The sequence below is a fragment of the Grammomys surdaster genome, unplaced genomic scaffold (genome assembly GCF_004785775.1).
Source record: "Grammomys surdaster isolate TR1022 unplaced genomic scaffold, NIH_TR_1.0 126178, whole genome shotgun sequence".
Lineage (NCBI taxonomy): Eukaryota > Metazoa > Chordata > Mammalia > Rodentia > Muridae > Grammomys > Grammomys surdaster.
In genome coordinates this window covers 7,230,271-7,256,539 of record NW_021620984.1, presented here as the reverse complement: position 1 = coordinate 7,256,539, position 26,269 = coordinate 7,230,271, and the positions used below count along the sequence as shown (strand labels likewise).

General features: G+C 44.9%; 1 protein-coding gene across 1 annotated transcript in view; it reads right to left on the bottom strand.

Moving 5' to 3' along the window:
* Stox2 (storkhead box 2) overlaps positions 1 to 19,715 on the bottom strand; it is a 104,977-nt gene extending 85,262 nt beyond the window's left edge. The window contains exon 1 of the mRNA XM_028757696.1: positions 18,191 to 19,715. Coding sequence (XP_028613529.1) covers positions 18,191 to 18,356 — 166 coding nt within the window. The 5' untranslated portion in view covers positions 18,357 to 19,715. The remainder of the gene's footprint in view (positions 1 to 18,190) is intronic.
* Between the last annotated feature and the right edge of the window lie 6,554 nt (positions 19,716 to 26,269).

Sequence of the window (26,269 nt, the reverse complement as noted above, 5' to 3'; positions counted from 1 at the left end):
TGAGGTACCGTGGTGCTGAAATCTGAATGGTGGAAGCTGTTGGCTGTAATGTAAACTGACATCATAGCTGTGAAAAGTTTGATGATAACTCACAAAGATTGAGAGTTTCCTGAGAGCCAACACTTCTAAGCTCTTTGAAAGAATTAGAAGCAAGGTTTCAATATAATACTTTCTTAATAAAAGTATCTGAGTCAAAACGTTCACTGGAAGATGAATGTTGTATGCACCCACAGTAGAACAGAATATTATTTATCCTGAAAAGAGAAAACAAAATCTGAGGAGGTACAGCATCATTGAACTTGCAGGATATGACATGAGGGGAAATAAACTAGTCACAAATAAATACTCTATGATTCCACATAGACGTGCTTCTGTGAGGTCTCAGTTACTCAAATTCACAAAGACGGAATGGCAGTTGTTAGTAACCAGGAGGAAGAAAATGGGAAATTATTGTTAGAAGCATGTTTAAAAATAGTTTACAGGGGGCTGGGGAGATAGCTTATCAGTTAAAAAGCCCTTCTAGGGGACTCAGGTTCAGTTCCTGGTACCCACACGACAGGTCACACCTGCCTGTAACTCCAGTTCCAGCGGACCAATACCCACATACAGACAGATACATACATGCAGGCAAAACACCAATACACATAAAATAAAAGTTTAAAACTAGGTATACAGAATTAAGTATATTTTAATTTAGGAACAAACTATTTTCTCAGAAGAGCAGGGCACAGGGACCTTACAAAGTCTTCCTGTGCATACAGGAAGTTGGAGGTGGGAAGTGGTGGGCAGATATGACCAAATTACATTGTATAAATGCATGAAATGTTCAAAGCGTACATAAAAATATTATTTTTTAAAAAGTCTTCTAATTTGAACACTGGGTGTCCCACATATTGTTTAACACCCCCACCCCTCCTTACCCAGCTGAGGCTTGTAAATCTCCAACTCCACCTTTTTTAAAAAATCTTTTTTTAAATATTATTTATTTAATGTATATGAGTACACTATAGCTGTCTTCGGATACACCAGAAGAGGACATTGGATCCCATTACAGATAGTTGTGAGCCACCATGTGGTTGCTGGGAATTGAACTCAGGACCTCTGGAAGAGCAGTCAGTGCTCTTAACCGCTGGGCCATCTCTCCAGCCTCCAATCTTTTTTTTTTTTAAGATACAAATTACTAATCGGAGTTGCCCCAGCAAATCATTAGACATAAAATGATAACACAAAGCTCAATGAAGAAACATTTAGATTCTACTCTTGAGAAATGGAACACAAATGAACTTGACCTTTTTACACAGTGACCCCTTGACCTTAATCCTTAAACTTTACAAAAAACATGAGTCACATTTTTCTAGTTAAGACCTATCAACTTTGTATCTTATTTCTCCAATATTTTTTGTTTCTGGAAAACTTAAATGTTAGTAGAAATAAATAATTTCACTTAAAATTTTTACTTGAAATTTGAAGAATTTGATTAAAACCTCGTGCCTGTTGTTAGGTTTGCTGAACAGTTGGGGTTTTAGGTATTTGTATTACTTTCAGTGTTATATACTTTGGGGATCTTGTAGGTTCTAGATTTTGCAGACGATTTTACCAGTAGAAAAACTAAATAAAGATTACCCTCCTGTCGCATTCACCTTGTTACCAAGGAAAGTGGAACTCATCCTCCAATTCCTGAGAATCTTGGGGGACTTCGAACTGAGAAGAGATTTCTCTGATGGAATCACTCTTGTACAAGGAGTCACAGGCACGGCCCACCTCCACCCCAAGTGAAGATTTTATAATACACATTTAGTATAATATATTCTAAGCCAGTTAACTGATTGGCAAAGACATTATTAATTTATCCAGTTTTAGCCATCTATAACGTTATCATCCTCTATCATCTAGGATTCACCCAGATCCCTATTTTATTAACTTCTTGATTATGTTGGATTTAATCTTATCTTACACCTACAGGCCTATACAAGGCCTTCTTTGCCTGATAACGTCATCTTGAATTACAGCATCAGGTCCTGTCAGCTCCCTTAGTGATTTGGCCTGTGGTTATCTTCAGAGTATGTTCAGTCACAGTGCTTCCAAAAACACGTGGCAGAAGTTAAGGCTACACTCAACCTTATTCTTCAGTCGTTTTCACAGCCAAAAGACCCAAGAAGAGCACAGGGAAAAATAACAAAGTAGAAGAAAATGTGTTGACCAGCCTCTGAAGATGACTCAGAGGCTAAGGACACTCTCTGTACAAGCAAAAGAACCTACCTGAGCTTAAATCCCCAGCACCCACATAAAAAATCTGGGTGTGGTCCTGCCTATGCCTATCATCTCAGCTCTGAGAGGAGGGGAGCAGAGATAAGAGGATCATGGGTAGATTGGGGATAGCCACCAGCTTAGCTCCACATTCAGTGAAAGAGCGTGACAAAGGAATGAGGTGAGGGCGAGGGAACAGTTGCATCCCACCTCAGTGCCTCTCCACCTTCCTAACGCTGCGACATTTTTATATGGCACCTCATGTTGTGGTGACCCTCAACCATGAAATCAGTTTTGTTGCTACTTCATAAATGCAATTCTGCTACTGCTGCGAACGGTGATTTAAATATCTGGTATGCTGGATGGTCATAGGTGACCTCTTTGAAAGGGTCGTTTGACCCCAGATTGGGAACGACCCACAGGTTGAGAACCACTGCCTTACCTCTTCCTGTGGCCCCAACATGCACCTAGGTACAAGCGGTCACAAACACGAGAATACACAAGCATAGCACACAAACACACCACACTCACACATACATACATACATACATACATACATACATACACAATATAAATATATGATATCACATGTAATATATAATGAATACAAAGAAGAAAATGCTTTGCAAATGAACAGGATTATGAGTTTACACCAGAGTATACATTTACATGGAAATGGAAATTCTTTCAGTCAAAGGTGCACATGTGGCTGTCGGGCACCTTTGTGCTAAACGAGTTAAGGCCTAGGACTTGAGCAGAGTGATCTCCCCTAAGAATCAGGGCTCTCCCTTGTGATTGACAGCTGTGATAACATCAAGCCAATTAAGGCATCAGAGGAGCTCACGAGGGTGTGAAGAAAACCACTCCAGGTGATAAGAAGAGGAAAGGCAAACCTAGCTCCCCGCCCCACCCCTGACAGCTCTACCTGGCCTCTATTACTCAAAAGAGAAGACAAGATGATCCACAGAACTCCTGTGGGCTGGAGAAAGGGCATTCTCAAACAACGTGAGTAAGTATTTAAGTTAAAACTCATTAAGACAGATACAGAACAACCTTAGAAATCTGTTCCTCTCAGTTCAACATCGGCTTCTGGAGTAGAATTCATCCCACTTCACCCACCTTAGAGGAAGTACAAGGTAAAAAGCCTAGAGAATAAAAAGAGTTCTGTTTGAAATAAAATAAAAACATAATTCTGGAGTGGGAAGACAGCTTTTAGGGTAACGTGTATGTAGAACAAATAAGAAGACCTGAGTTCAAATCCCCAGAACCCACAGAGGAGAGTCCATGCCTACCGCTCCATTGAGAAGCTATCCATAGCTAGGATGGGGTGGAGACAGAGGTATCCCAGGGGCTCATCCGAAAGGTAGGCTCCAAATGCAATTAGGGACCTTGTCTCAAAAGAGGTTGTGGTGGAGCTAGATGACTCAGAAGTTAGGGGCACTTAGTGTTCCTGCAGAAGAGAGGAGTTTAGTCCCATCACACACGTTAGCTAACTCAGAACCTCCTGCATGTAACTGCATGCCCAGGACATCTGGCCTCCAAGGGCACCCAAATGTGCAATACACACATTCATGTGTGCACACATACGCACATATATTTAAACATACACAGAGATGTAAATACATCTTTTTTTTTAACACGACAGAGAGTGATAAGGTGAAGACACCTTATATACAAACTGGCCTGCACAGGGAGGAGTGAGCACACCTACACATACGTGGACATACATAAACACCAAACAAACACGCAAGTAATCTTTACAGTTAATTTTAGCATTGTTTAGATGTAAAGTCTCCGCTAAGCATTCATGATTAAAGGCGTGCTGTGGGCAAGCATGAGAGTCGGCACACTCTTATGTACAAAGATTATCGTTGGCCCCCCTTAAAACAGTCATTGGTGGCTGCCATGCAGTCTTGGTCTGAGGCCTCAGTGACGTAATGACATTGTACTGACTGGTAGATGTACACTGTAGATGGGGCACCCATAAAAAGTAGGTCACCATCTTGGGAGCAATGTGAATGAAACATGAGGTGTCTGTCTGGACACCTCAAGTTCAGGGGCTTTGTTGTTTTATAAGAGACGACTGAAGGAAACCAGAGGAGGCCTTCTGACCCCTGGTGCTGCCAAGACTAGCTATAACTTCCAAGAATCTGTCTCCCAACAACCTGCCTCCAAGACACTTCGCTGCTGTTAGACACACCTCTGATAAGACTGCAGGGTCAGTTCCAGCCAAAGGATCAAGGCCTAGGAGCCTTCCACAGATGTGGCTGCATTTGATAACCATGGGCAGCCATGTTGTTTTTTGCCCATAAGGTTGAATGGCATATACTACTTAGCAACACGTGTCATAGTTTGGATGGAAATGTCCTCCAAAGGTAGGTTCATGTGTTTCAATACCTGGTTCCCAGCTGAGGTCTTGTTTGGTGAGTTCTCATGGAAGGAAGTAGGTCACTGGAAGTAGGCCATGATGTTTTATGGCTAGCCTCGCTTTCTGTCTTTCTCTGCCTTTTGGTTACTGAAGCAAACTGAGCAGCTGCAGTATACCCGTGCCAAGCCTTGCCCACTGCCACGGAGGACTGTATCCTTCCAATTGTGAGACAAAGTAACTCTTCCTCCCTTAATGTGCTTCTTGTCAGGTATTTGATCAAGAAAATAACCTAGCATCAAGTGCGGGCTCTGTGTCTTCTTCCCAGGAGTCAGTCTCTCTCTCTCTCTCTCTCTCTCTCTCTCTCTCTCTCTCTCTCTCTCACACACACACACACACACACACACACACACACACACACATACACACACACACACACACAGAGGTATCGACACACAGAATGTAGTCTGTATTCTAGAGAAATTAAGCCTTTATTGACAAAACCTAGGCCTTGCCTGCTCATACACATAGGCAGCTTTTGAAGTTTAACTGGTTGGCCAGGAGCACAGAAAGTAGACTCTGTCTACCTACAGGCTTTCTTTACATCACTCCCCCTGGGTTCAAAGGTCAGGACCACTGGACCTGACCAGATGATGTACTGAAAGTGACCATGAATGACTCAGGTGGATGCAACCACATAAGTGTCTAAGTTCTGAGCGCCCAGACCCAGTTGGGTGGGATTCCCATGAAGCTTTGAAAGCTGAGCCGGACGGCTAGCGCTTTCTCCTCTCCAGCTCAGTTCCCACGTCAGAGTTCCAAATCAGGCTATGAACTCACATCCGTGGGAAAGCCGCAGAGATTCACCAGTGATGTAGGCCCAGACTGTGCCACACACGCCCAGATTCTACAGAACCATCCCTATTTTTTAAGACCCATGAAAAGTGAGAACATGCACTTGGTTTAAAGGAGAGCTACCACTAGGCTTTCCCCCCAAGTCGGCCTTGGAAAAATGATACTTTTGTTTCCTTTTTCAGACTGAGCTTCAGTGAGACCCGATTTTGTTGCATTTGGAAATGCATGCACACAGCCCCCCTCCCACCTCCAAGAGGCTTTTCTTTTTTTCTTTTTCTTTCTTTCTTTTTCTTTTCCTTTTCTTTATTTTTCCTTTATCTTCTACTGAAAAGTCAAAATAAGCATCTCAGGTTAAACTGAATCTGATTAGATGATTTTTACGTGAAGTCGAGTCCCTTGGATTCATATTTCACAGGAATGTGGACTGCAGAGTGATTCTGGATCATTTTTTTTTCTAAGTTGGAAATCTGAGAACAAGGAGCCTACTTAGATAAATGACTAATTCTGTAGGCTTCCTTAGATCACATATCAAAATCAATGAGAAATGTAATATTTGATTTCTGATCAAATGAATACTGTGTAAGAGGCTAAGAATCTGACTTAAATAGACTGCTGACCTTGGTCTGACCTTGGACAAGCTGGCTGCTGGCGTTCTCCTGCGCTCTCAGCTGTGAAGCACCAAGAAATACCCAAGTCTGCAAAACTACCTTCCAAAAGATAATGCAACAGCAGACCTTACCCTGCACCAGGTACCCTCCAGCTCTCTCCTATGCACCTGCTCCTTTAAGCCACATAAACTCACTTAGATATCACTTTATTCTCCGTTTATAGATAAGAAAATAAAAGGTAATCTGAATATGTAAATTGACAGTACTATACAGCCAGTAAGTGGACACCAGGACGCCCTATGCAACTGCTTGACTTTCTTAGTTTCTCTCTTGTGTGTGTACTGGCGCACGCGTGTGTGTTCACCTGTGTGCAGGCACACTTTTATGTGTATGTGTGACATGTATACAGGGGCCTGAGGCTTCCTTGACTGCTTTTCTGTATTATTCATTGAGGCAGAGTCTCTAAATCAAACCTAAAGCTCAATGATACAACTAGTCTCAAAAGCCAGCTTGCTCAGGGCTCAACTGCTCTGCCTTGCAAGTGCTGGGATTACAGTCAGGCCACCATACCCAACTGGCATTTATTCTGAGGATCCAAATCTGGTCTTCACACTGGTACACTATGTGCTCTAACCACTGGGAACTATCTCCAGTTTTGCTGATTTCACAGCCTTAACTCACAATGTTCTGCTGTTGTGCAAAGTTCTGTGCCCACAGGTGTGGAAAAATCCACACAAATTTTGATTATCTTTACTCTTCTACTTAAGGTTCAATCATTCACGTTCTCCAGCAGACTTTTAAAAGTTTTTTTTTTTTTAAGTTTATCAACATATGTCCTTTGTCTACACTGTAAAGAGCGTCTTGATAAGCAGGGGGAAATGTGTCCAAATACTTCTTTCAAATATTTGAAAACCAATTGAAATGAAAGTTCAGAGGGGTTCACTGGTTTCCTGGGAATCTGTTACAGTCGCAAATGTAAGCATCTGATCTGAAAGGCTGTTTTCTTTGAGACAGTTGGTGGAGTCAAGAAAGTGAATTTGCTTTACAACATTGCCAAAAGATCAATATTTGTTTGTTTGTTTGGTTGGTTGGTTGGTTGGTTGGTTTCCTCAAACAGAGGCTCTACCAGTTCATCCTAGTGACCATAGAGATGATTTCATCTTCCCTCTTTGCCCTTTAGGCTCAGAGACTGCAGCAAGGTGACAAATACCCACAATAACACAGCAAGGTCTTCACACCACTCCTGGGTGCTAACAGTGCCTCGAGTTAAAGAGAGTATGGACTCCCAAGTCCACACTGTGACTGCCAGAAATTGGAACAAGACTGTGTTGCCTCCTACTTATACATGCAAGCCATTAGCTATCAAGGTTCCAAACCTAAAATAGAGGGGTCACACAGGAAATGATGACTAATATTTAATGCTCACATAGATGTACAAGGATACTACGGGAACACAAACGAGCATTTCAAGAACACTCAGGCTTCCTCTAGGACAGTGGTTCTCAACCTTCCTAACAATGCAACCCTTTAATCCAGTTCCTTATGTTGAGGTGATCTCCAACCATAAAATTATTTTTCTTGCCACTACATAACTTTAATTTGCTACTGTTATGAAACGTAAATATCTGATATACAACCCCCATGGCAGGGTTGTTCAACTCCCAGAGGGCTCTGAACCCACAGGTTGAGAGCCACTGTTCTAGAAACGTCCAAAACACCAAGAGGAAGCCACGAGAGAAGCAGAAAGGGCTATCAACAGACGCATAAGAAAAAGACTGGAAACTTTTCAAAAAGGAAAGCAACACTGTTGCAAAGTGAAAATCAAAACTGTATTTGTTGTATAGTTTCCATGTAATTCTTTTTTTTTTTTTAGATCAATCCTTAGAGTTTAAAGTGACAGCTACTGATGCTACTGCCCCTACTCTAACTGGATGGGATCCTTAGTTACAAGCACCACAGATCAGCATTGGCTCTTAAAAAACACTAATAAAATAAAAAAAAAAACAATAGTGGCTTCACGCCTTTAAGGAATCACTCTTGGTTCGAAGGGCTTTGTGCATATGAATTCACATAATTCACCCAATACCTGATGGGCAGGTGCCATTATGATTTCCATTTTTCAAGGCAGGAAACTGAGCTCCTAGGAAAACAGCTAACCAACATGTCTGCTTACAGAGTGGTAGAAAAGCTGGGCCATGAAGCCTGCCTCTCAGGGCCTGCCTCTCAGCCCTAACTGACAGATCTCACAGCCTCTCAACAAAGCAAGCTGTTCAAGTGTATTAGTGACTCATAGGTGACCAGGCATGGAGGGCAAGGCAGGCTTGGAACCCTGAAGACAGACACACTTTATGAAGGAAAAGATCCTCATCAGTGGTCACAAAAGAGCAGCTGGTACTTTGTGATCAGCACAGCCACAGAGACACAGACTACTAAGGGTCACCACTACCTTGGGATTGCTACCCTACTGCAAGCCCAATGACTGTATCTCATGGACCCCGCCAGTTTGTCCCAGCAGACAAGGTTCAAAGTCAGGAAAGGGAAGGCTGTGTGCAACTGGAAAAGGAAAAGAAAGGAAAGGAAAAAGGAGAGGAGAGGAGAGGAGAGGAGAGGAGAGGAGAGGAGAGGAGAGAGGAAAGGAAAGGAGACAGGAGAGGAGAAGAGAGGACAGGGGAGGGGAGGGGAGGGGAGGGGAGGGGAGGGGAGGGGACAGGAGGAGGGGAGAGGAGGGAAGAGAAGACAAGAGAAGATGAGAAGAGAAATCATGCAGCCATTGATCATCTCCATAGAGAAGGCAGATTCTGCCTCCCACCAGTGACCCAAAGGTAGGAAAATTCATGTTCTAATGCCCCTGTAACAAGCAACGCAAACTGTAGCTCAAGAGAAAAAAATTCTGATTCCTAAAGTTGGATTACAGACATCTGTAAAGCTAGTTCCTTCCAGGACACTGAGGAAGAATATATCCAGTCCTCTTTCTAGCTTCTGATAGGGGCTAGCAATCATTTGGTTTATGGGTACTCCTTCCTTGGCTTATGGATACTCCCACATCTGCCCCTAGAGTCACCTGAGGCCCCCCTCCCCCTGGATCTCTTTTCTTCTATTTACATATTGGATGCACAGCCCACCCTACTCAGCACCTCCACAAGACGACATCCACACCGTATTTCCAAACACGGTCATATTCACAGGCACCAGAGGCTGGAGCTTGAGTGGATATTTTGGAAGGGCTTGTCAAACACGTAACAGTTGGGGGCTATGACAGAGCTACAAGTGACGCCCAAAGGTGGGGAAAACAAAATGGCCGACGCACCTCAATCACCATGATGGGCATCATTTCACTTACTGTGCAAATCATTTCAAAGCAAAAGGTGGGTGCACAAGAAGCAGTGGAGATGCTATTAGCTCTCCTAGAGGAAGAGGCCAGACAGAAATGTGCATCAGGGCTGAGGTAGGATGTTAATTGCCAGACAGTCCCTCCTTGGGAATCTGCGGTCATTAGAAGGATGAGGCCAGGCAGCCATCCTCTACCCGAATGCCTGCAGGCATCTGCCAAATATCTCTCTTTTATCTTCAAAAAGAAAAAACTTGGCCTGGAGGAGTCGTCATGGATTAAAGTGAAAGATGAATGGAGATTTTTTTTTTTTACCTGTGAGAGTGAGTTACCCTAAGCCGTAATTTTTCCGCTGAATAGGTATATGACAGATGTTTGAAACATACATTATTTACATAGCTGGTCTCTTCTTTTATGCAGTCACTTGCGTGGTTCTCCTCCCTTCCAAACCTGCATTACAGATACCCAAAGCATGCTCCTGCTGCCAACAAGACAGCTACCGAATCCATGTAAACACCAATAATGCAAGCCTAAGAATTACACCAGACTTCAGTTCTGAAGGCCAGGTAAGTAGCGTACAAGCAGTCCTAATGATGATTCTCCAGGCTTTTGAAAAGCTAAGGAAAACTCAGTCCGTGAAATCCAGTTGATCTTCCATCTGCCAGGAATAAAAATAACTGAAGCCACCTAAAAAGCAAACCAGAGTACAAAAAATCTGGGCTATTCTGGTGTTCTCAACTGCTCCTCTGCATGGATGACCTCCAGCCCTCTAACCTCCTCTATGCACAAGCGTGCCTAAAGGACCTCCTGGCTCCATGAATGCATCTGTTAGTCCAAAATAGAACTCATCATCTGTTCCACTTTCCCCAGCTTCCTGATGGTTCCGACATTCTTCGGAAACAACATCTCGACTCATCTTTTTAAATTAGTGTAGATTTGTTATACAAAGCAATGGAGGATTTCTGTGACAGTTTTAATCAAGTATGTCATGTTCTTTAACCGCATTCATTCATTACCCTCTCCTGTGACCCCTCTCGATGGCTCCCCATCCCAAATAATCCTATTTTCATGCCACGTGCGTGCATGCGTGCATGTGTAAAACCTAGGTTCCACATATGAATAAAAACATACATGCCTTTCTGGACCTGGTTTTTCTCACTTACTGAGGCGATCTCCAATTCAACCCATCCTCCTGCAACCCTCTTCCACCTTTACAGCTAAATAAACCCCCACCGTGAGTGTACATAGCGTCTTCTTTACCAGTCATGTTGCTGGACAGCTGAGTTGATTGTGGATTGGCTACCGTGGACAGTGCTGCACTGAGGTAGATGAGCAGATATCTCTGTGGTCTGCTGATTTGGGTTCTCTAGGTATGTTCTCAGAAGCCATGGAGTTGGATCATGGGGTCCCACTGCTTGATTTTTGACAACCCACCTTTCCATAAGGGCTATGCTGGTTTACATTCTTACCAACAAGATGTAAGGGTGCCTTTTATCTTCTTTCACTTCTTAAAACCAAGTAGTTCCAAAGAGTAATCAGCTCCTCTGTCTGCCAGGTCCTGCCTTGCACCTTCCTCCCGTCCCTCCCTCCTTGGCCTATACAAGTTCTGGTTCAAGTCCACAGTTCCAGTGCCAGTCAGGCCTATGAGTTATTTTCAGCCTGTTATCTGGTTAAATGTGTTAAGCGGGAAAAAATAAAGAGTTATAGACTCATTTTAATGAGGATTAGAAAAATATAATTATCAAGCAAAACCTATAATTTTACAGAAAAGGTGTTTTCTTTTTAATTCACTTAACTAAAGAGTGAGTCAAGTTGAAAGGGAACCTGGAAGTCCAGGTGAGGTAATTTTGACTGTGCTGAGAGCCTGTTCCCAGTTACAGCAGCACCATGTGCTAGATGCAGCTAGATAACCAGACAACAGGGTATTGCTCTATGGAGGGGATCGATGCCCGCTTGGAGGAAGGAAGTTTGGTCGGATGTAACTGGACCAGTTCTCATTACAATGAGGTGTTTATTAGACACTAAGGCCAGATTGTATCTTCACTCCCTTCCGCACGTGACCAGCTGTGCTGGAGCACTGGAAAACGAGGGAGTTGTGAGCAATCCCACAAGGACATCTACATTATGTCATTCAGACCTTACAGTCACTAGAACTGTGTGCCAAATAAACTTCTCAGCCCCAGATAAAATAGCCTAAGACAAGTTGTATATGGTTAAGACCAAAGAAAGAAAGAAAGAAAGAGAGAGAGAGGGAGGGAGGAAGGAAGGGAAGGAAGAAAGAAAGAAAGAAGGAAGGAAGGAAGGAAGGAAGGAAGGAAGGAAGGAAGGAAGGAAAGAAAGAAAGAAAGAAAGAAAGAAAGAAAGAAAGAAAGAAAGAAAGAAAGGAAACAGTGTAGCATGCCAATGTAGGGAAACATGGTGCTAGGGTGGTGGTCTTTTATCATCTATTGCAGGATTACTACCTGGATCCTTTCCTTGACGATCTCCAAAATACTAGACATGCATAATATAATATCCATCTACGCTCCAAGCCACCACAAGGCAGCCCTTCTTCAAATGGAGTTTTCACTAGCTCCCTCCAAAAGTCACAAATCTATTACTTGCCTCATAAACTCAGGATTCACAAAAATTCCAGGCTCCTTCCTTGCCTGGTTATGTCGTTCTCACATCTCCCAAAGTTACAATATGATAAACTCTACACAGCTTTGTGCCTGGCTAATACTATCTCCTTACCCTTCCCCAATTCTTCTCCTTCTCCATCTCCTGAAATCCCAGCTACTCCTCAAGACCCTAGTAAGCCCTCTATCCAGGTGCTAACCAGCATCTTCCTCTTCTCTGAACCCTATTCAGCCTCCACCAATCCGGACTAACTGTCCTATTTGGCTTCAGACTATATATTCCGACTCCCGATTGCCAAAGGCTCACTCATGAACAGCTAGGGCTTCATTGGATTTTTTCCCCCACAGAACGAGATGACTCAAAGGTAAGATTTTTAAGATTGTATAGTACACAATAAACATATTTGGTATGATAATATATAGCTTATAGAATTCTAGCTGTAGTAACTTCCCCAGTTGTAAAAGGATGACTCACAACCAGACTTCCAGACATCCTTCCTTTCCTCCTCTTAAGAAAAGTCATTCATCTAAAAGACATCGGAGTCCTGATGTGCGCCAAGCTCAAGGATGCTGGCACAAGAGGGATGTAAACGAAACAGGTGCTGTCAGTTAGCAGCTGGCTGTCCAGTAACGGATGGGACTGGGTGAGCTGGAGGCACAGTGCAGAGCTGTTACAACACAAGCATAACGCAACTGTCAAAGAAAGGATCTGGAGGAAAAGAATAAGAAGAGGGCAATCTGGGCACATCGGGGTGCACCTGCACCCTCAGCTATGGTGGAGACTGAGGCAGGAGGGCTGAAAATTCAAGCCGATCTGAGCTATGAGACCTAATCTCAAATTGAAGGGGTCAGGCAAGACATGTTAACTTTGGAAGGGGAGATGGAATTCTGTCAGACCTGACGAGATGGGGGGTGGCGGGGCACATTCTAAACAATGTTACAGAAAGTCTGAAACACACGTAAGGGCCCGAGGTGTGAGCTCCCAGACAGAATCTGGAGCACAGGGTAAAGAGGAGGTTAGAAAGATGTGGAAACACTGGGGAAAGTCTCCTGGTGAAGACTTCCTGGAACCCACCATCTACCCACAACTCCACATGCGTAAGAGACATTAAAAGGAGACACAACTTCTCCAGTTTTGCTTTGGGCCAGGTGAAAAAATAAATAAAAATAAAAGCTTTCTGGACCCAAGAACAATGGCCTGGCCTGGAAATCTGGTCCCTTTGGACAATGATAGAGAAGAACAGGAGATCTAAAGAACAGGGATAAAGAGACAAATTTAAAATATTTAAGTAGGAGAAATCAATAGGATTTTCTGGCCAGCTGGTTACACATTCCAGCATTGCATAAAAATAGTTTAGGGATTTACTACTTAGGGAAAAGTTTATTACAGCCTTTAAAAAAAATCACCCGTGACATTTCATTCTTTTGTGACTGTGGCCAGAGTAAATTCAGACTTGACTGGACTCTTGTCTCACTACCACAAGAAACCTTTAGAGCCAAGACATCATGCAGTTTCAAGGCTGAGTAACGAAGGCTATATTAAACTCCAAAGTTTGTGTATTATCCCAATACCAAGAACCTAACCAGATTTTACTCTCAAGTCGTGCATTCAGTATAAGCCATTTTGTACCAAAAAATGCACCATAGTCTAATCTACTCCAAATCTCTGGGGGTACAGGGAATTTAAGATCTCAAACGCCCAGGAGTTATAAACACTCTAAGGTTTTGTACAGTATACTATCTTTCTTTCTTTTTTTTTTTGTTCTTCTTTCTTTTCAAATAAAAAATTTCCCAAAGACTGTAGAAGATATTGAAATACCAGGAGAGGTGGCCTTTGTAAACTGCCAGTGTTCCCTTGGGAAATAATGAATGAAGTCATTCGCCTCAGAGAGTACCATCCCTCCCTTCCACTGACTTGATACGAGCAGCCAATACGGGTAGCTGCAAACCAAGACTGTTGGAAGAGGAGAGCCAAAGAGGAAAAGGGGAGAAACAGGATGCTATTTATTAAAGCTTGTCACCTGGTCACAATGAGGCAGACATTTAACGTGAGGGCTTAGGATGGCAGGAAGCAAGGTTCCAACATGAACACAGCTCCTGCATAGAGAAGCCCATGGTGCCAGTGTGTGGAGAAGGGCAAAGGGCTCTCCTAACGATCAGGTGCTAAGTTCAGAAGTCTAGAGCCTGCTCATTACGAGCTTGCTCATTATATACAAGACCTCTATAATGGAGGCATGGAGGCAAAGGACTCATTATAGACAGAGAGAGGCCATCTGACTCGCAGGGGACACAGCTGGCTCCGGCAGACCGTGATTAGAACCTGCGTGTCTACCATCCACTCTCAGGTGTCCTACAATAAAATGAGGGACTGGCTCATACTAAAGGGCCCAGAACTAGATTCTGCAAAATGAAAACCAATAAACTAAATCGGGTGGTGTGTCAGCCTTGTCTTCCCGCTTAACTAAGACCATTAAATCACCATCAGACAAAACTAATCTACATGTCTGAGGATGTCAGTTTAGGCTTCTGTCTTTCTTTTCCAATTCCTTAGGGCCACAGAACGAAAAACATTGACTTTCTTCCTTAAAGGCATTACGTAAAGAACAAAACAAAATGCAAGAATTGACCTAAAACTCACCACCATTCTGCTTTCTCAAAGTCTTTTACAAGCATGCTCAGTAGAGCCTGAAGACTAGAAAAGTTAACTTGCAATCCTGATCCATAGGAGACTCCCCACCACAATCCTGGCAGCATTATACGTGGGAATATGAAGCATCAGCCACGCTCAGCACAGCCCAAGGGGAAAGCAAAAGAAGTAAGAGGCCTGGCATCTTATGAATGAGTGGTTCGAGGGATGCTCACCAAGAACAGAGGAGGCTCTAAAGGCTTCGCCCACAGCGTGCTTGAAGCCCTCCAATCATTTCAGTGGCCTACGATCATGGCTGCAAATGTTCGGCTTTGGGTGTTACAGAGTTCCTTTTTCGTGGAGAGTTTGACTCTGCTCTCTAGTTAACACCACCATTTCCAGTGCTGGGAAAATAAAGCAGGATGGTCCCAACGCCATTTGATCCAACCCCCTTTCTTCTTGAAATGCTGTGCACATTTTATATTCAACTTGGTTTGAACGAACAAAAGGCAAGATCTCCCACTCCTGCCCAGAAGGCACTGGGGAAATGAATATGGAAGAGGAACAGTGAACTCTTCTGCAGGCCCGTGAACTCCCTGGTTGCTAGGAGGCTGGGGACTCTTAGGATTACTTTAGATTTGATAACTGAAAAGAGACACTGAAAGAAAGCGTGATCTTCACAACTTAAAGGTTCAGCTTTCTACACAGCTGTCTTCTTGCAAGACCTGATCAGCACTCTATGTGTCTGCTCTGACCTTGGAAGCCTAAATTTTTCTCCTGAAGGAAGCTGAAAAAAACAAGGCCAAAGGTCAAGCCCCCTGCTATAAATCGCATTTGACACTGGTGACTACTTATTGCCGGTTAGAAATGGTGCCTACACCTCTACTTGATGCTCCTACTGTGTGCTAGATAGCTGCGCTAAACCCAGGATAGCTATCAGGGTGTATTTCTTTTAAAATGTCCTGGGATTGTTCTCGTTTCCCAGATGTGTTTTTAACTATTTCCCTTAATTTTCGTATTTTCTGGAGGGATTTCTAAAAAGTCCCCCCAAGCTGAAGCTATTGTAGATTTTTTAGCACATTTTTTTAAAGAGGCTTATCATGTTCTCTGAATAATTTACCTACAACAAAGTGTCCTTGACTGAAAATGGAGTCAGGAAATGGTGAAGCCAATGACTGAGCTAACAGAAAGAGGTGTTAAAGGCTTTCACGTCTCTAAGCCACTTCATTTCCTAGTTCATGCTAGAGACACGACTAAACAAAGCTTGCACCTAGGACAACCAACTTGATACAAGTACATCCGCTTCCCATCTTATAGGAGGAGCTTCCTCCAAATGATCTCCACCGGTCTCATACAACGTCAGCTTCTAGCACCTCCCACTTGCTGAAAGGAGCCTAATTTGGGGAAGGAAACTATAAGATACTTTTCCTCTCCTGCAATAAGCATCCCAAAAGTTACATATGAGAAAGGGTCCTCTGACCTCTCAAAGCTCAGATAGACACTTAGTATCCATTATTTCTTTCAATGAACCCTAGATCTGCTTTTCATTCCATGGACTAGCTGACATTTACAATAAAGCAATAAATAACAGCTCTCCTTCCTAGGCAAAGGCCATGTTCTGTCCAACCCTGCATCCTCACAAGAATCTAGCAATACACTGGTCTTAGGGAACACTCTATCAAATGCTGAATGAGTGACAGGGCTCTCTCCTTGGGCTCCTCTGTTCTCAGCAGTAACCTGATGTTGAATTGGACCACCAACTCAAAACAGATTATCCCAGGAAGACCACCTGACCATCTGCAGGTCCCACGAGGGATGGAATGAGCGAATCATGTAAAATTGGAAGCCTCTTCCTCGTGCCCTCAAAAAAAAAAAAAAATGTCTCATAGCACTGGGTAATCATGGACCTTCTTTTGCAAAGTCTGAAAATGTGATCACAAGGAAGCGACGATGTGACGGATATAAATAGACTCCTCGGGAGTGTGCCTGACATTATTAAAGAGTCTTGCAGGCTTGTGAGAGAACTGATAGCCACCTGCCCTCCAACAGCTCTGCATTTAGTGTCAATTCTGATTTCTGGGGTGGGGGTGGAGGGCAGGAAAGAGAGGCTTGCTGAGGATGCAGTGAAAGCATCCAAAACCCTAAATGAGGGAAGCCTGGGATCAGCTAAACACTCTTGTGTACGTAAGGCTTATGGACATGATGTTTCCAGGGAGGAGTTGGACCTAGGTGTGCAGTACATTGACTGTCATGAGTCTACAGAATAGAGCAACCACAGCCACTACTTAGATTACTTAAGCATAAACTGTGGTTGTTATTTCCTTTTCAAATCCGGTTTATCACGAGAGAGAAAATACAGGGAGTGTGAATGCTAGAATAGCATGCAAGATCCTTATGTTGCCTGATTTTGCAATAAAAGGGATAGTTACTTTTATTGAGGCTTTTCTGGCAATGGAGTCATGGTCACGGTACATTTTTAAACTGTGAGATACTGACCTCAGTTTAAAAGGATTTGCTGTTTGGGGAGAAAGTGAAGCTTGACTGTAAGTCCCAACCACAAGCTTAAAACAATCTCCCCAGTTAAGACAGGGTTTAGGGTGATTTGGTTTTCGAATAAAGTCTATACGCTTCCATTACATTGCATTTAAAAGCAAATTCTTTCCAGAATGAAAACGTTTTCACACCCTTACTTGTAAGGAACACAAAATGCAAGGTTCGCAGGATTTCCCCCCTTCAGCATCTCCAGTACACTATCACAAGCCAGGAAGCAAAGCCAGTGAATGGGATTCAAAGAGAACCAGCTCATACGAGGAAGCTTAGAACAGTCACCGCTTTTTCACAAGAAACCTGTTTTGAAGCCTTCAAGTCTACGGACCATTGTGTTTGTCCTTCCCATCGGCATGCAAAACACGATACAGCCTCCATTCCATCCAACAGCACTTGATGCAACCTATGCTAAGTCCACGCACAATCGTGCGAGCGTTCCATATGCAAACACGCCACGACCCCCTCCCCAAGCATTCAATGAGCTCCACAGCATAGCTCCTGCGTACAAAATGAACCAGCCTCAGACAGACATGGACAGAGCTTTCCCCTGCCTCGAATCTCCAGAACGGTGCAGAGAATCTGTTCCTTTTTTTTTTTTTTTTTTTTAGTGGGGGTGGGGGGGAGGAGTGGTGTTTAAATACCCTCTAAGGTAACTAGCCATAATGCAGGCAGGCACAGGCGAACCTGGTACTGCGGGCAACCCTGAACGCAGGCTCGCCTTTCACAAAGCTCAGGGAAGGCTGCAGCCACCCTATCTCCCTGCAGACCAGATGCTCGGCTCACTCCCCCTCCCCGATTTTACCTAACGAGTAGCTCTCCAACCCCATATTGAGAGGGCCTGCTGCGGATCTTACAGAGGTACAAAATGGTGGATGGGAACTAATTTTTCCCTGCTCTCCCCGTAACTCGGCATATCCATCACCGCAGGTCCTCTACCCCAAGTCCCCAACTGGCCGCGGCGCACTGATCACAGCCGGCGGCTGAACCGTGCTTACCAACCTGATGTCATGTAGCCCCTAGAAGCCTGGGGCGCGAAGGCCGCGGGGAAGCGCTTGTGCAGGCGGTAGTCCTTCTCGCTGCGGGACCTCATGCGGTCCGAGGCCCGGTCCGAGAAATCCGAGCTAGGCCAGGCTCGCCGCAAGGTTGTGCTCCGGGTCTTCTTCATGGTGGGGAAGGGCGACCCTGGTGCCCCGATAGTGGGGCCTCAGCGCCAGGGCGCAGCGCGCTGCTTCATCCGTCTACCGAGGCCAGGACCCGGGAGGACTCTGCGCACATTTTTTTCCCCAGCCCCCTCTTCTTGTCGGTGTCTACACCGCCGGCGGCAGGTCCGGCCCTCCCCACGCCCCCCCACACCCCCACGGAGAAGGCTCGGATTTTACACTCGTCCCACAATGCATTCCACTTCATTTGCAATCCGCGGGGCTTCCAGCTTCCAGATTCCTGGGGGGGAAGGCACGTCGGGAGGCTCGGCGGCCGGGAGGGGGCGGCCGGGGTGGGGGCGCCGAGACTTGCAGCGTGGAAGCAATGGGAGCGCAGACAATGGACCGATTCAGCGCAGGAGTGCTTAGCCAACTGTGCGCCACAGCACAAAAGACCCAAACAAATGAGGAAGCCGAGGCCTCCGGGGGCCGACCCGGGATCGCACGCCCCGGCAGCTTGACCGGTGGGCGGCAGCCCCAACCGCACTAGGAGGCTTCAGCGCGAGGCGTGGGGATGACAGCGTCCGAGTCGCGTCTCCCCGGACCTCCCAACCGCGAGGCCCGCAGTCCCCGGCGCCCGCTGCCTCTGCTTCTCTCTCGCAGTCCTCGGGAGGCAGTCTTCATTCCAGAGGCTCGAACGGGGGGCGCGCGGGAGCACCGGGACCCCCGCTGCGACAACGCAGGAAGAGAGCCCCGTTGGGTGCTGGCGACCGCGGCGCGGCGTTAGGCTTCCGAGGCTGGCGGGGGCGCGGGAGGGTGGGGGCGCGTGGCGACACGCGTGGGTCCCCCGCCACAGGCATACTCCTACTCACGGGCCGCGGCGGCTGCGGAGCCCGGCGATCGGCCCCCGCGCGGGGCCATCGCGGCTCGGGGACTATCGCGCTGCGCTCTGGCACCGCCGGAAGCGGGACGGCTACCCAGTGTCATGCTAATCTCGGGGCTCCGCGGAGGCTCAGCGTGGATCCCCGCAGCAAAGCCCCAGCGGCGGCGGCGGCGGCGGCGGCGACGACGGCGGCGGCGGCGCGGGGCCTGGGCCCTGCGGATGACACCGCGCGGATCGTTCCACGTCTTTCCGATGGTCCCTCCCCCTCGCTCCGAGGGCTAGCCTTCGTGGGAACGCGCCGATCTGCGGCGCCCGGCCTGGCCCACCTGCGCCCAGCCGGAGACACGGGGCGCCGCGAAGGCGCGGGGACGCCAGGCCCACGCCGACTGCCACGCGCCAACGGCCTGCGCCCTCCGCGATCCCGAGTGGAAGTCACTCCCCAGTGGCCTGGCTGCGCTGGCGGGCCCGGGGCCTCTGCACCGCCGGGCCCTGCACAGCTGTTTATGGTCCAAGCACCAATCGCTGCAGGACAGCGGTGCGCGCGGAGGAGGGGGCGCGGGCCAGACGCGAGGTCACGCCGAGTTAAAGGCGCCCGGCCTGGCCGCCAGCCCCGCCACGCGCCGCCACTCCCATCCTTATCCGCCACTCTCACCTCCCCATTTGGGTTGCCAAAAATGCGTTTTGAGCTATAAACAAGGAGAATAAACCTGATTGCCTCTGGAGGTGATCTGTCATTTCCCGTTTGAGCTGGGTTTTTTTTTTCTTTTTCTTTTTCTTTTTCTTTTTTCTTTTTTTTTTTTAATGCATCTGTGACAACGAGACGTTCCCAATCATTTTAAAGGTGGCATTCCATGCTGATGGGTGACAAGATGCAGAGCCAGCAATAGGAAGCCTTCGTGGAGACTTGTGCTCAGCAGTCGGAGGGCCTTAAAGGGTTAAGATTCGGGAAGCCCTGGCAAGACATCCAGGAGGCAGAAAGGCAATGAGATCTAGAAGAGAGGCCATCATCCATCTCCAGTATGCGTCTTGGTAATGCACAGCCACAATAACCTCTCTGTAGATACCAAGGGGGACGGGGATAAAAAGCCACAAGTCGCATATAAAACCTATAACTACATTAAGCAATATTAATTACTAACTACAAACCTATCAGCGACCTCCTTCTAAATTCAAGACAAGCCCTTAAAAGGTATCCTTTGCTAAAACGGCAAGAAACAGAAGGACGACTGGCTTAGAAGAACCAATATGTAAAGGGCCATGGAAGTGATTTTTGGTAACGCTTTCACAAATGCAAGTTATTGACGTTCAGATATCTCAAATCAACAAAACAATTCTCATGAGGCTAAAACGGTCACACGAATTTCTGCAGTAATTATGACTTCAGAGTGATGATGATCATGTGACAACCTTGGTATTCATTCACTGGACAGATTAAGTAGGCAAAATACCAAATATGGCCCCACGCAATGAATGGTCTAGTAGAAAAGAAATGCAGAAAGCTGAGTTAAAAGCCAGAATTTGTGCCACGTTTTCTGAAGAAGCATTAACCTCTCTGGGGCAGGCCAAGAGCTGGGGCCTATAGACTGGGAAGCTCCTCAAAGAGTGAAGGAGTTGGTGTCCGGGGCCATGGGAACACTGCAAAGGTCCTGAAGCGGAAATGAGTCTTGGTTTCTGTTGGAAGAAATGCAAGAAGGCCAGTACGGCTGGAGTCAGAACTGAGCAAGAAAGCCGTGGGCGATGAGGTCACGAAGAGGGAGAATAGAGCATGCAGGGACTTGCTGGCCGTGTTCAAGGTTTTATTTTCTACTCATGATGGACTGGGGGCCACAGAAGGGCTCAAAGCAAAACTCCAGCATTTTATAATTTCTATGTAGAAGGGAGTTTAGAGAAGGTAATATAAGGTGGGGCGGGGTGGGGGAGGCTGGTTGGGAATTACATGTAATTACATGTAATATGTAAAAAAAAAAACCAAAAAGCCATCATGTTCACACTGTGAAAGGTTGAGTGGGCTGGTGTATCTTTGGAGAGGAGATGCTGCAGTCAGTCTCAGTCACTTGTGACAACAGACCATGCAAGGCAGTGAGAGCATCCAATGGCCAAGCAGCCAGACCAGACGAATAAGAAGCAGGCAGTAAATACACCAGGGCTCTCAGAACCTAGATGAGGCATGAAGCAGGTATGGTAGCCCCCGCCCCCCCACCCACTCCCACCATCGTCAGTAACTGACTCACCCACATCAGCTAACAATGTGCAAGGGTCACCCCAAGAGAACGGATGACTACAGCCACTGTGAAAGTCAGGTTCAGCACATCTGTGCTACGGAAAAGACTGCTTCGCCCATGTGACCCCAGGATCCCTAGCTACAACTTCAAATCTCCAAGCTCTCCCTAAGACACGTGTATCCCAGTCACAAACCAAGTCAGCCCATTGTTGGGAACCCCAATATTCAATCTGGGAAATTCACAACTAAAATTTAATTGCTGGGGAGACAGCTCAGTCACAGGAATGGGGAGCTGAGATATACAACCTATGATCCACGCACGCTTGTAAATCCAGCACTGGAGGGACAGAGTCTAGAGGATCCCTGTGGCTTCCTGGTGAGCCAGTCTGTCAGAATCAGAGATCCCCAGACACAGAAACTGTGTCAGATCAGATCCAGGTAAGCACCTGAAAAACAATACCTAAAATGACTCTCTGGCCCACCCACCCACATGTGCACGCTGGGCATGTGCTGCCAACCCCACCCACACTAACACACACATACACAGATCCATACACACATGTACACACACATATAGACATATACAGGTAAGTATACATAAACATGCTGCATATCCACACACACAACAATGGCCAAGCGAGTCCATTTTCTAAAATTAAGGTTTTTTGAGTCGAGCTTAAGAAGCATTTGCATATTTGCTTTTACGTATAAGATCATAAATACTAATTAGATCTGGTTTGTGACTTGACTTTGATTGTGTCATTGTTTTTAGAGTTGTTAAGATGGAAGGTTGTAAGAAGCTTGACTGAGATTCTCCTTTAAAATTTAAACCATTTAAAACTGTCAGATTTGTCACTGTTGAGTGAATTTAAGAGACACAGAAGTGTGCACCCCAGACAGTGGGGACATCTTGTTCTAGTCGTTTTTGCTCAGTGTCCTAACTAGGTGACTAAAAAAGTCTATTAAACACTTGGGAAGATTTGAGCTGAAGTCTTCCTCAGTCAGATATGTCAACTGTTTTTTAAAAATTAAATATACCAAATATACAGTATTAAAAATAAAAGGAATAAACTCAAATGAATTTTCTGATTTTTATATCAAAGCACTATCAACAGAAAAAAAAATCTTCTACAGAATGGGAGAAAAATGCAAACCATACATCTAATAAGAGATTAATATCCCCAATACAGAGAGAATTATTAAAAGTCAAAGCAACAACAACATGTACATATACACACACCAAATAATCTAATCCAAAAGCTTCAAAGTAGACGCACAGATAGACAATAAGAATAAGCACATAAGGGCTGGAGAGATGGCTCAGCTATTAAACACTAGAATCACAAATGAAAATATAACTATAATCACATAAAAATCCTCAACATCACTAATCATCAGAAAAGTCCATGTATTTATCAAAATATTTATCAAACGTATAATAAGATACACCTTATAACCTTTAGGAAGGCTATTATCAAAAAGAGGCGGAGAGAGAAGGAAAGAAAGCCCTCCAGTGTGTAGAGACATTAGAGCCCCTGGGTAGTAGGCAAGACTGAATAAACAAAATATCAAAACTTCAAAGAGTTGAAAACAGGATTAAATATGATCCAGTAACTCCACATCTGAATATGTGCACAGATGAACTGAACGTAAGGTATGAGAGATACTTGCAAGCAATGCTCATAGCAGCTTTATTCATTGACATCAGATAGTGAAAACAACTGGTTTCCCATCAGTGCATAAACGAAACGTAGCTTACCCATACGGTGGGATACTACTCAGCCTCCAAAAGGAAGGGCATTTTAAAACCTGCTACCACCCAGATCAATCTTGAGGACATCATGGTAAATGATACATCAGTCACAACGAAACAAATACAGTCTCCCACTTACATGAAATAGAACAATCAAAATCCCAACAGCGGATAGAAGAAGAGTGGCTTCTGGCGCTGAGGGGGCAGAGCTAGGGAGCGACTGGGTAATGGGCAGAGGGATGGACAGGGGGTTTCAGCTTTACAAGAAGATGATCATGGAAATGGAGAGTGGTAATGAGTACTAGTTTTCTGATGTATTCCATCTTACCGGGCACCTTACAGTAGCTAAGATGGAACTTTTATGTGTATCTAGCACCATAATAATAATTTTATAATACTACGATGCTTGAAAAAGCCGTAGGGAATCATATAAATTTATGTCTGCCTAAAATTACATATAATATGTATACGTATATGTGAGTATGTAGTGTGTATGTGTGCGTGTGCACATGCATGTTTAATGAAGGTACCCAACTAGGAATGATAATGGTATCCCCAACAGCCATAGTATATATCTAACAAGAATCACCAGTAGCAGGCATGAGAAATCTCCCTTTGAGATGTTGGTCAGGAGAGTTCAAAGGACTACCAAAACAATGTGGAGTATTGCTATTGTCCTTGGTTGCCTCCCAGAATTTGAAGGTAAAGACCCTGATGCTGAAGACACAATATACTTCAGACATAGGACTTGGAGGAATTGAGCTGAATATGACCTAGAATCCTCCTCTCTGAGGACTAGCTTTCTTAGTACCTGAAGGTGTCGTGCAAGCCACCAAAGGATGAAGGTAATCAATATTCCTACCCAGCTATGACACCTGCAAATAACGACAATAACCAGAATGACAAGATATCCCCAAGATGCTATAATGGCAGCCACAATTGGGAGGTAACCAACAGTTGTCTAATTAGACTTAAGGCTTACACAATGGGATGGAAATCATGCCTGGCACTGTAAACCTAGCCAAATTCTCATGACAGGTGAGGCCATAGAACCTAGAGAACATACGACAGCCACGGCCCTAAACCAGTGTCATCTCTAACTTCATTTTACCCAGTTATCGTTTTGCCCACGGGAGTATGTAAAATAGCATCCTTTATCAAAGAAACCTGTCATGGCAGCAGGTGAAGCCAATACTGAAAACCATAGCTGGTCAAATGCAGAGAACATCCGATCATTGAGTACACAGCCCCAGTAGAGAACATTTCAGGAGAGAAGAGGCCCAGGATCTCTCCTAAAAGGTTTACATCTTCTGTATATGAAAGGGGAGCTACACTCGTGAAATCTTAACAACAGTGTTGCCTAAACAAGAGCTGAATAAGGACAACATCCCTGACATCATCGCAACATGGATGGCGGAAGTCTCACAAAGCCTCATCCCACCCCTATGGAAGAGCCATAGATAAGATCGGATGAGAGAGGAAGGGTATCAGTCTTCCCCTGGGAGGAGCTCCCTAATTAGCTATCCAATACCAAGTGGTCAGCCCAAAAACATGTACATACAAGCAACACTAAATAAACTCAGCAGGTTGTACTTATATGTTTACTAATTCATATAAGTAAGCATAATGATAATAATTAACAAAAAAGGATGGCAGAATTTTGAGAGGGGGAAAGACACAGAAAGTACTGGAGGGAAAGGGACATTATATGAAATGTAACACATTTAATAACAATAATAATAATAATAATAATGATAATAATTCTTTCTAATTAAATATACCAAATTTGAAAGTACAAATCAAGTTAAGAAAGTGTATTTACTTATGCCCCTTCATGGGCCTAACTATTCAATAAAGAAAATTTAGATTTCATTTTAACCTGATCACTTACACCCGTACCATCATTTCTCTTTCAATGCCATTACAAATGTAGTAACCAAATGCTACAACGAAAAACCAAAAAGCAGCAGCCATCTTAGAGAAGCAGGCAGAGCAGCAACAGATTCATAAAAAACCAAAACCAGCTTTTATTTAACTTTGATACACTGTTACTTAATACACTACTATTTTTAAAAACTGAATTAAGTCGGAATCTTCATTATTAGATTTCACTTTCTAATGGCCCAAATCAAACTATTCTCCACACCTGATCAAATTCTACCAGAAGATTTGCATATGGGGCCATATGTGACCTCTCCAGGTCCAATCAGGTTCTTGTCAAGATTTCAGACAGATTAAAAAAAAGAGAAGGGTGCTTTGCCTAGTGTGTGTATGAGACCTCTGACCTGAAGAGGAAGCAGTTCTCTGTGTGTGCCAAGGCTTCACTTCTGGTCAAGCTCTTGCCTTCTTTAGGAATTGTAGATGTGCAACTATTTGGGGTGCAAGATGAAGCCTCTACATCAACTATGTGATGTAGCTTAGCTATGGTTTCCAATGCTGTGAAGAGACACCATGACCACGGCAAGTCTTACAGAGGAAACCATTTCATTGGGGCTCACAGTTTCAGAGGTTTAGACCGTTATCATCATGGCAGAAAGCATGGCATAGCACAGGCAGACACAGCACAGGATAAGGAGCTGAGAGCTCATATCTTGATCCACAGGTAGCAAAAAAGACTGTGTGTCACACTGGGTTTAGCTTGAGGATATGAAACCTCAAAGCCCACCCACACAGTGACACACTTCCTCCAAAAAGGCTGCACCTATTCAACAAAGACACACTTCCTAATAGTGCCACTCCCTATGGGCCAAGCATTCAAAACATGAGTCTATGGAAGCCATTCCTATTCAAACCACCACATGATAGGAGAAAGGAAGTTGCCCTACTACAATCTTCAGAGAAGACATTGATTTACATGTACCAGCATAGGCAATATCAGAACATAGAGGGCTGGCAAGCAAGGTGGCATCTATGATACTGTGTAGCAGCTCCAGGCTGAGCTAGCTAAACTTCACAAGGAGCCAGCGTTTGAGCAAACTCATAGCGAGGTCAGCCCCAGGTGAGCCCCAACACAGGGCGCAAAAGCCTAGCTAGGAGTCAACCCAGCTACTGTATCCACTCAAAGGCTTTGGAAACATCATGT